This window comes from Primulina eburnea, chromosome 7, assembly GCF_022965805.1.
Source record: "Primulina eburnea isolate SZY01 chromosome 7, ASM2296580v1, whole genome shotgun sequence".
Lineage (NCBI taxonomy): Eukaryota > Viridiplantae > Streptophyta > Magnoliopsida > Lamiales > Gesneriaceae > Primulina > Primulina eburnea.
In genome coordinates, this window is record NC_133107.1 from 23,905,951 (window position 1) to 23,917,437 (window position 11,487).

The following is an 11,487-nucleotide window of genomic DNA, read 5'->3' on the forward strand; positions in this document are numbered from 1 at the left end:
TTGATATTGTATTTGTTGTTTGCATGTGTGCTAGATTTCAGGCAGATCCTAAGCAATTGTATTTTTCAGCTGCCAAATGCATTTTAAAATATCTTAAAGGCGCAAAAATGTGGGTTTATGGTATTCTAAGGATTCTTATTTCAATTTAGTTGGATATTCAGATGTAGATTATGCAGGATGTAAGCTAGATCATAAAAGCACCAGTGGATCATGTCAGTTTCTATGAGACATGCTGATCTCATGGTTCATCAAGAAGCAAACATCCATATCAACTTCTACAACTGAAGCAGAATATCTTGCTGCTGGAAGCTGCTGCGGACAACTGATTTGGATTAGCAACAACTGAAGGACTATGTAGTCATTGCAAAAGAATCACCAATATTTTTTGATAATACAAGCACGACCGCAGTTACATACAACCCAGTTCTTCACTCCAGGACTAAGCACATTGATGTCAGGCATCACTTCATCAGGGATCATGCTCTGAAGAAAGCAATAAGGCTGGAATACATTTCAACCGAATAACAAGCAGCTAACATCTTTACCAAACCATTACCAGAGACTAAGTTTTATCATTTTTGCAATATTCTTGGTTTAATTGATTTATCTTAATCTTTGATGATGATATGTCAGTTGTCATTTTATTTTAAATAACTGTTCAGTTAGTCATTATCAATTGTCATTTATATAACTGCTCAGTTAGTCATAACAAGTTTTCATTTTTATAACAATTCAGTTAGTCATTATCAGTTGTCATTTTTTATTTCAATAATAACTGTTCAGTTAGTTATTGTTAGCTAATTATTTGTCAACTGATATTAGTTAATTTGCAGATAAGGAAAGAACAATAAATCGAAACAAAAATTTTATTGATAAAATCTAAACCAAGTTACACGACTCATTTCTGCACCAGCGCCATCTTGTCAAAGAGTCAACCAGTTAGTCAAATCATGACTTTTGATTCTCCTAAAGGCTTCTGAAGAAGAAATACTTTCAAGAACATGCCATTCCTTCATGAGCATCAGATGAAGCAGCACATCATCTTTAACAATCTCAGAATTATGATTGACTTCAGCACGTCTCTTATACTTCCTTGCAGTTGATCTCTGCTTAGCAGTACCAGGAAAATCATCACTATGAATTGATTGGAGGTCAAGAACCTTGGTCTAAGTGGACATAACTTTTGAAAAGACGAACTTTTCAAGAGCCTTCTTCAGTTTATCCAAATGATGAGGTGTCAATGCAGGATGAGGGATGTTGGAACTACTTAAACAATAGTGTTTAGATGTTATTATCAAATGACAATGATCTTTTTTATAGACAGCCCTTAAAGAGACAGGAGGAAGATGAAGAGTCATCAGTTACCAAAATGGACTTAACTGATCCAGACTAAGTTTCTCATACCCTTCTTTTATTTATATGCATTTATTGAGGGGGAATATCGAATATAAATGGCTAACTGAGAAGACATTAGTCAGTTGGTCCTAAACTGAAATAATTTAGCTCATAACTGGTCACTTAGTTGCTGACCTAACTGATCTTCTCCAATAAGTTAACTGATAAATAGATAAATATTCAATAATAAGTGACGTGACTGTGAATTACGCATTTAATGTACGTCTTTCAATGAATAGTGTTTTAAATAGTGGCCCCACATAGTTCACTTAAATTCTACACACATTTTAATCACACATACACACGATGTCACTTAATTTTTCATGGACTGACACGTGTCCAAAAATTTGAACAATCACATACAAACGTACTTATCCCCGCCCCATTTTAGTTCTTCTTCCTTTACGTGCAGTTTCAACCTACATAGCAAATCAACATTCTAAGCTTTCTTTCAAGTAGAAAATCAACTTTTCAATGGAAAACCAAGTTCCTACACACCTGCTGAATGCTATGGCTACTGACTTCGATTCAGTCCTGTCTGTTCAGGACGAGGCAATCAAAAATGTGTTTATCAAGATTGAAGCTGCTGGATTGAAGCCATTTCTAAGACTTTCTTCCCATGAAATCTATCCTAAGGAGATTCAAGATCTTTATGCCAACGGATTCATTTCTTCTGACGGAAATATCATTAATACTGTCAACAATCAGCTACTGCTGATAGATGAAGATTCCTTTAGCAAACTCTTTCAGGTACCAACTGATGGGCTATCAAACTTCTATGATGTCAAATCTTCTGATGTTGAGGAGTTGGAAACTCTACTGTCGGCTGACGGTCGAAAAATCAAAGTTTCCGATCCAAAGAAGGAACTGAAGCCGGAAATACAACTGTTGGCTGATATTCTGGCCAAAGGGCTTCTAGCAAAGGCAGGATCCTTTGCTGCACTTACTTTGTAGAAATTTCAAGTCATGAATGCCATAATGAATTCCATCATGACTGACAAAAGGATGAACTGGAAGGGGATCATCTTCACCCTACTGAAGAATATGTTTCAGCCCTCTAAACAGTCCAAGCGATTTGCCGTACAACTCAGCTATCTGTTAAAAGTCAAGGGCTTAGTGGGTGACTCATCTGAGAGATCATCCAAATTCAAGATTTTCAATGCTAAGAATGTTCAACTACCGAAGCTCAAGCTGGTCATATCTCTTGAAAAATTAGTCAAAGTGAAAAAGGAGATTGGGATGCACGGGCTCCCAAATCAGTTAAGAAATCCAGAATGACAATTCAGAAAAAGGAAATTAAATGAAAACTGATCGTCGGTGAGACTGACTATGAGAAGACCCGTCTCCCAAGATATCCAAAAACCCAGGACTCAAAAGATAAAACCAGTGATGGCTGTGGGCACCATCCCATCTGAGAGGCTTATTCAATCTGGAGCTGAACAGCCGATCAAGGCTACTCCACTAAGAGAGATACTAGTTGGAATGTCAACTGATGATCAGTTACCTCTAGCTGCTGCTCTCAAGAAGACTATCACCGAATCTGGTGATAAGAAAAAATCTGTTGGACTTACGGCTCCACTCATCACTATCTCCGGCCCAACCTATCTGCCAGCCGCAAGACCTAAGGGTGTAGTGATTCGAGAACAAGTTGATTCAACTAGGTCAAGACTGAGCATCTCTCATGTTCTGACTGATTCAAAGGGCAAAGAAAGATTTCTGAAGAGCCCAGACCAACCAACACCATTCAAACTCACATTGATCTTATCTGGAAGGAGGTCAATGAATTCTCTGAGGGTAAACTCAAAACTTATGATGAATGGGTGAAGTTTAGAACTGTTGTGTTTGACAGGCAGTTGTAGAAGAAATCCGTTTTAAAGAAGTTCATTGCCTTGGAAACAATTATTCTAAAACTGGTCAAAGCCGCTACAATGGTTCAAGCACTGGAAAGAAAGAAATACTTCTTTGATCAGGTACGGGCAAAGAAGCTAAATCAGATGATTGGTCAGCTACGCCAGAATGATCCCACCAGTCCAACTTCTCTTAATGACAAACCAGTTCATGACCAACTGGACATGGATCTGTTATCTCTGCAAATGGCAATTAAGAATTGGGAACTGGATCAGGAACTAATCATTCTATAAGATTCCCAAGAATTTTCATCAGATGAGCTATCTTATCGATTAGCTCAACCAGAAAAGCCATCCAAGGACCCAGTTACTGACTCTACTGAACATGTAACCGGTCCTTCTTCAAAGGTTACACACCAGTCAACTGATGTTCCTTAGTCCTCAACTGCTGGATCTGAACTCTACGTGGACGCTGAATTGTCATTGCCAAATATTGATGAAGTCATCAAATCAGTTGCCTCTGATATTCAACTAACTTCTACCGAAGCAGTTGAAGAATTGTTCACAACTGAAGAACAAGTTTTCCAAGCCTAATCTCAACCAAATGAAGAGCTAGTTCAGTTGACTTCCACAACTAAACAGACAGTTTTTAGAATTGAAGAAGTAGTTCAGTCATCCGTTACGACTGAACAAATTATATTTGAAGAAGTGCCAGCTGAACAGCCTTCCATTATTTCAGCTGTTCAGACAACTGAAGCATTAGCTGAGGAACCGGTTCAAGAAACAACTGCTATTTCAACTGATCTTCCACCTGAAGCACATTCGGACACTGCTGCTGATCCAAATTCTTCTTGCCACAGCCTCAACATGCAGCTTTACCAGAATATATTTCTGAAATGGTCAATTCTTCAACTGAAACAACTGACGGGGCCCTGGTAATCTTTCATCAAGAGAACAGAGAGCAGGAACCAGAAACGTTTGGAGCCATGTCTCCTGGCATCTCAATAGCGACTGAATCACCTGAAACTGAATCTTTGTTTGAATAAATTCAGGCGATTAGTCCAACCTCACGGTATAGTGACTTCCATTTCAGATATCAAATCAACCCAATTTTTGCACACTATGAGGTTAGATCCTATAAAGGAAAATACCATGGTAAAATTGCAGCAAATTCAAAAGGACGTCACTTCATTATTCCTTCAAATGGACGAACTTCGAAAAGACAGAGTGTCAGCTAAAGATCGTTTCCAGACTCAAGCTTTGGTTACAAGACGCATTGCTTTCTGGAAAACACTATGTCCAAAAGAATGGATTTACTACAAGATATACTATTGAATGTGGTGTCTAATCTCTCCTCAGATGTGCGAATCTTATCAAAAAAGGGTGATGAGCTTGACAAAGAGGGGAAAGAACAAGAACAAGGAAATGATCAGCCAGAGAAATCTTCAAAGACTATCAAGAAGAAATATAAGATTAGTTTATTCAGATTATTTGAAGATTATTTCGTTTCTTCATTCTTTTATTCTTTGTACGAATATGCACATTGAAAAAGTTTTTTTATCTACAATGAGTTCAGTTGTTCAGTATCAGTATCAGTTCTAAATTTCCAAGTTTTATCAAACACCTAAAAGGGCGAAATTTTTGGAAACTAAATTTCGGATGTTTGACAAACTGAGCGTCTAACTGATCTAAAAAGAATGATAAGTGATCAAAAAAATGTTCCCATTAACTGAAGAAAAACACGCAGACTTTCGAAACCAACTGAACCAGCAACTGAATTACGCAGACAACTAACTGATCAGTTCAAACTGATCAGTTACTAAAAACAGTTGTGAGCTTCACGGCCACAGCCCCATTCAAGCGTACCACACAAACCCCCAAGGAAAGCACACGGCCTCGTCTCCCTCGAGCACCTCGGCCCCTAACAAAACTTCCTCCTTTCTAACCGAGACCAACAGTGTATGGAACTCCCCTAGGCCTTGGTTGGACCCTCCTGGATTGCACCTTGGCCTGGTTCAGCCCTCCCTTAGCTGAGCCTAACCAAACTCTCGTGAAACCAAAAGAAAACCTAGCCGCCCAGTGACAAACATTCGGCCCTCACCTAGACCATGCGTCATTAAACTTCCAGCATCGTGCCACCTTCACTTATAGCATAAACGCCCCTTAAGATTCAAGAAAATTGGCAGCCCCTTGCAACAATACATGAAAATGTGAGTTGTGATCAAAATAATGCATGAATTCTTGTAAAAACCGAAAAAGCTCCATGCTCCATGCTAGATCGAAAAATCCTCATGCAAGTAAACACATATCAGCAAGTAAATAGCGTGAATGATGCAAAATAAAGGTACATTACATGCCTTAAGGTATAAATGCTCAAAAACTCAAAGAAACACGCGTCGAGGAAGCACCGAGGGATCTGGGAGAAGACTTGCTTGAAAGAAAATGAATAGGCGGAAACTTGTTGGAGTTTTTTTGCTGAAGAACACGAGAGAGGGGCTGTTAAAGGAGGGTGAGGGCGGCTGCTAAGTGGGTATTAGGTTTATGGTTAGTTTAGTGTAGTGATTATTTAATAAGCAAAGCACTAATGGGCCCTAAATTGATTTTGTAAACGCTTAAAAAGGGTTTTGAGCCCATTAAGCATTAAAAAAAACCCTACAAGCCCAGTCACACTCTTGAAATATAATTCGTTCAGATACGTTTTAGAAAATATTGCTCGAGCCCTTAAAAAGTCCGACGAATAGTTAAAATTTGCGTACCAATTAAAAATATAACCTGGGGAGTAAAAATACCCAACCAATACCCATTATAAAAAATCATACTTAAAACAGCCAATATTAAATAATAAAAATTAAATTTTCAATAAATATATTTTTCCTGATTATCCTCGGTCTTCGTTCCTCTTTCGAGCGCAAAATGCACTTAATCCCTAATGCATGAAACTTTAAAATGAATATGAAATAAACCCTACTCATGCAATAGCCATGCATAAAAATCATAAAACACGTATTTTAAATAAAACCTTTGGATTACTTACATTCATGTTACGTAATTTAATTTTCTTGGACTTTACAACTCTCCCCCCTTAAAACAAAATTTTTTCCTCGAAATTAAAACATACCAAATAACTCCGGGTAGCGATTCCTTATCTCTGTCTCGGTCTCGGTCCTGGTCTCGGTCTCCCAAGTAGCCTCCTCCTTGCAAAGATTCAGCCAATTGACTTTGACCATGAGGATCACCTTGTTTCGGAGCCTCCTCTCATGCCTGTCCAAAATCTTAGGGGTTCTCTCCTCAAAAGACAGGTTTGCTGCTACCTGTAGCAGCTCATAATTCAATTCATTTGACGGATTCGACATGTACTTCTGAAGCATAGAGACATGGAACACATTATGAACTCCTGCTAGATTCGGTGACAATGCAACTTTGTATGCAAGTGTAAAAACTCTCTCTAAGATCTTGAACGGTCCGATGAATCTAGGACTGAGCTTGCCCTTCTTCCCAAATCTCATCACACCCTTCATCGGTGTGACCTTCATGAACACATGGTCTCCTACGACAAACTCAAGATCTCGGTGCCATTGATCTGCGTTACTCTTCTTCCGGCTCTAAGCGGTCTTCATCTTGTCCCGTATCTTGACCACTAACTCTGTAGTCTGACTGACAATATCAGGCCCTATCTCTGCCCTCACTCCAGCCTCATCCCAACACACTGGCGACCTACAATTCCTCCCGTACAGTGCTTCATATTGAGCCATACCAATCGATGCCTGATAGCTGTTGTTGTATGTGAACTCCATAAGAGGTAATTTCGGCTCCCAGCTGCCTTGGAAGTTGATCGTGCAAGCTCTGAGTAGGTCCTCCAAAATCTGAATCATCCTCTCTGACTGTCAGTCGGTCTGAGGATGGATGACAGTACAAAATAACAACTTAGTACCCAATGCCTGGTGCAGACTCTTCCAGAACGCAGACGTGAACCTCGGATCCCTGTCCGACACAATGGACACTGGAATTGCATGCAGTATGAATATTTTTATGATGTACAGCTCTGCATAATAAGTCATGGTGAAGGTCGTCTCTTAGTGAGTCAATAAACGATCACCCATATGCCATTATAGCCTCCAGTTGTCCTCAGAAGCCCTGTCACGAAATCCATGGTGATGTTCTCCCATTTCCACTCGGGAATAGGGAGTGGCCTAAGCTTCCATGCAGGCATCTGACATGTCAGAGGCTCTGCCTTGACCTACTGACGCTCTGCCTTGACCTACTGACATGTCAAACACTTGGAGACGAATCGCAGAATATCCCGCTTCATGCTCGGCCACCAATATAGAGACTGAAGATGCTACATCTTCGTACTCCCTGGATGGATGAAGTACGTGGTGTTGTAGGCCTCGCTCAAGATATATGCCCTTAGGGAATCACTTTCAGGAACCCACAGTCAGTCTCTATATTTGACTATGCCATCCACAACCGTATACAGTTTCGGGCACTTAGCCTCATCCCACTGTCTCCACGTCTGCAATTGCTCGCCAGAAGTTTGCCCTACCCGGATTCTGGTTCTCAAAGTCGGCTGTATTGTCAGGGTAGGAAGATTTGGAGCTACGCCCTTGGCATAAACTGCAAGCTCGAAGCTCTAAATATCTTATTGAAGTGGTCTCTGTACCGAAAAATGGGCAATCACTGCGTTCTTCCTGCTCAGGGCATCTGCAACGCATTAGCCTTACCCGGATGGTAGCTAGTGTCACAATCATAATCCTTCAGTAGATCTAGCCATCTCCTCTGCCTCATGTTCAGCTCTTTCTATGGGAAGAAGTACTTTAAGCTTTTGTGGTCAGTGAAAATCATGCACTTCTCCCAATACAGATAATGTCTCCAGATCTTCAGTGCAAATACCACTGCTACTAGCTCGAGGCCATGAGTGAGGTAATTGTTCTCATGGACCTTTAGCTGTCTGGACGCGTAGACTATAACTTTGTCATGCTGCATCAATACTGCTCCCAAACCGAGATTTGAAGCATCTGTATAAACCACAAACTCACCCTGCTCCGATGGCATCGCTAGAACTGGTGCTGTGGTTAGTGCTTGGTTTAGTCTGTCAAAGCTCTACTGGAACTAAGATCCCCAGACAAACTCGGCATTATTCTTTGTCAAGGTGGTCATAGGCACCGCAACAGAAGAGAAGCCCTGCATGAACTTCTTGTAGTATCTAGCCAACCCCAAGAAGCTACGGATCTCTGTAACGGTCTTAGGAACTGGCCAATCTCTGACTGCTTCCACCTTGCAGGGGTCAACCTCTATACCATCTCGAGATACAATGTGGCTCAAGAATTCCGCTCTGTCAAGCCCATAATTGCACTTACTAAACTTGGCATACAGCTGTCTGTCCTGTAGAGTCTGCAGTACGGTCCTCAGATGCTTAATATTTGCCTCGCCGCTCCTCGAATAAATCAGTATTTCATCTATAAAAATATGACAAACTGATCCAAATATGGCTGAAACACGTGACTCATGAGATCCATGAAGATCGCTAGCGCGTTTGTCAGACCAAAGGGCATCACAATAAACTGCCCATAACGCGTTCAAAAGGCTGTCTTATGCACGTCAAACTCTCTCACCTTCAGCTGATGGTATTCGGATCGGATATCTATCTTTGAAAATAGTGACGCTCCCTGAAGCTAATCAAACAAATCCTTGATCCTCGGCAATGGATACTTGTTCTTGACTGTGACAAGGTTCAACTCTCTGTAGTCGATGCATAGCCGCATGCTGCCATCTTTCTTCTTCACAAGGAATAAAGGTGCTCCCCATGGAGAAAAGCTAGGGCGAATGAAACCATTATTTAGAAAATCCTGTATCTGATCTTTCAACTCCTTCATCTCTGATAGGGCGCCTTAGAAATAGGCACGGTACCTGGCATAAGCTCGATAGAAAAATCCACCTCTCTGTCTGGTGGAATGCCTGAAACATCGTCAGGAAAGACATTGGGAAACTCTCTGACTACATCAACGTCCTCTAGCCTCTGACTTACTGGCTATGTCACTGATACAATACTGGCCAAAAATGCTTGGCTGCTTCTTTTCATGAGCTTCCTCGCACAGATGCAGGAAATGATGTACGGCATCTGCTGGTGCCTTACTGCCTCAAAAATAAACGGCTTACCGCTAGGCGGTCGGACATATACTGATCTATGTCAGAAGTCTAGCTCCGTTCGACGAAAGTCAGTCCATTCCCACGATAATATCAAACTCCGGCAACGGTAACACAATCAAATCTGCCTCTACTGCATACCTCTGCAACCGAAGTTCCAATCCCCTCACTATCTGAGAAGTGAACATTTGATCCCCAGATGGAATTGATACCCTGAATTCTGAATCCATCGCCACTGGTATGATTCCTAGTTAGTGGACGAACACCTCAGATATAAAAGAATGTGTAGCTCCGGAGTCTAGCAATGCATGCGTGGCTACACCTGAAATATATATCCTTTCTGTGACAAAACATACCATCAAATCTGATCGAGTTGAACTTAAGGAATTTCTTATTAGTAAGTATCCCAAAAATCATCGAAAATTACTGAATTAACCAAAGTATCCTTCCAAAGTTTCATATTTAAATCTCAAAATTTTTTGAATTTGCATTTTAGCCCTTAAAGTTTCGAAAATACATTATGGCCCTAAATTTTTTAGAAATTTGCATCTTTTACCCCTTAAATTTTTTTGAATTACGCCCCTTACAACCGTACAATTCTAAAAAATAAAAATTAAATCTCTGAAAATTCTAGAAATTTTGAAAATAGTCCTTTAAAATTCTAGATTCGTGCAATTCAATCCCTAAATCCAACTAGGTAGGGCATGCATCCTAATTCTTCTATGTTCTCACTCCTACCAATAAGTTCCCATAATAATCATATCACCCAATACAATCAAAGTGTTAAATACATAAAACTTAAGCATAAAGGTTACCGGTGATCAAGGTAGAGTCTGGCTCAGCCTCAGCCTCCTAGGCATGTATCACATATGCTCTGCCAGTAGTGGGGCCCTGATTTCTCATGCAGTCAGTTGCTTTATGGCCCTCTTCCTTACATACAAAGCATCTGAAGGAGCCCCACATGCACTTGCCATAGTGAAGTTTGTTCCACTTCTTGCATGGCGGTCCTCCCTCCGGATTAGGATCCCCTGGTGCCTGAGGTGGCTGTTGCTGCCCTAAACTCCCAAACTGTCCCTGGTATTCTGTTCCTCCCGCTGCCTCGGGGGCCCTGTAAAATGCCTCTTCTATGGCTGTGAGCTGGATTGGTCTTGGGATCTCTTCCTCTGCATCTCGAAATCGATATCCGTCAGGGCCTGCTCTTCCTGAAAAGCACACCCAGTCTCCTCATCATAACTAGCCGGTCTCATAAGAATCACGTTTTGGCGAAAAGTCGGCCTCAGCCCATCCATGAAATGCCTCAGCTTTTGGGTGACATCTCTAGTGATGAGGGGCACGAAATGATAGCTCCTGTCAAACTTGCGGATGAACTCCGCCATAGTCGAGTCCCCCAGTCGGAGACTCATAAACTCCCTCGTCAGGCAGCCCCTGACATCAGCTGGGAAATACTTACCATAGAACTCCTCCTTGAATTGATCCCAAGTGAGGGTTTCCAGGTTCAGCCCATGCGCTGCTCCCTCCCACCTGAGGGATGCATCATCTCTCAACATATAAGCGGCACACTTGACCCAGTCGCCATCCCTCATATCAAAGTAATGAAAATGAAGCTCCAAGAGTCGAATCCAACCCTATGCTAGGAATGGATCAGTGGTGCCCCCGAACTCCTTCGGGTTGAGCACTGTAAACTCCTCAAAAACATTTGTCTGAGGACGTGGAGCCTGATGTTCCTGCTCTACAAGCCTAGCCATACCCTCCAGTACATGGGTAGCTGCATCCATCGGTAGCGGCGGTGGTGGTCGTGGAGGGTCTCAAGGAACTGCCAGGAATAATACTCATAATTACGTAGAAATCATATACTTGATACATAAACATTTAAACAACATGATAAATTTGTGCCAGGGCACTGTTAGGGCTAATAACTCGAATCGGATGCAAAATGACCATTTTGCCCCCGGAAACCCAAAATTACCATTTTACCTCTGGACCTCTAAATTTCGACCCGAAGATTACCAAACTCCTTAAAACATCCAAAAACATATCTTAAAATTTTTCTTATATGTAAACTCAAGCCAATTTCAAAACTTAATCGATTTGTTTTAAAACT

The 11,487-nt window shown here is 41.2% G+C and overlaps 1 protein-coding gene across 1 annotated transcript; it reads right to left on the reverse strand.

Annotated features, from left to right (window-relative positions):
- Window positions 1-4,309: 4,309 nt before the first annotated feature.
- LOC140835795 (uncharacterized) lies at window positions 4,310-6,760 on the reverse strand. The gene is made up of 2 exons (XM_073201203.1): window positions 6,361-6,760; window positions 4,310-4,377 (listed from the first exon to the last, which is right to left on the reverse strand). The coding sequence occupies exons 1-2, from the start codon at window positions 6,758-6,760 to the stop codon at window positions 4,310-4,312; spliced, it is 468 nt and encodes a 155-aa protein (XP_073057304.1).
- Window positions 6,761-11,487: the final 4,727 nt, after the last annotated feature.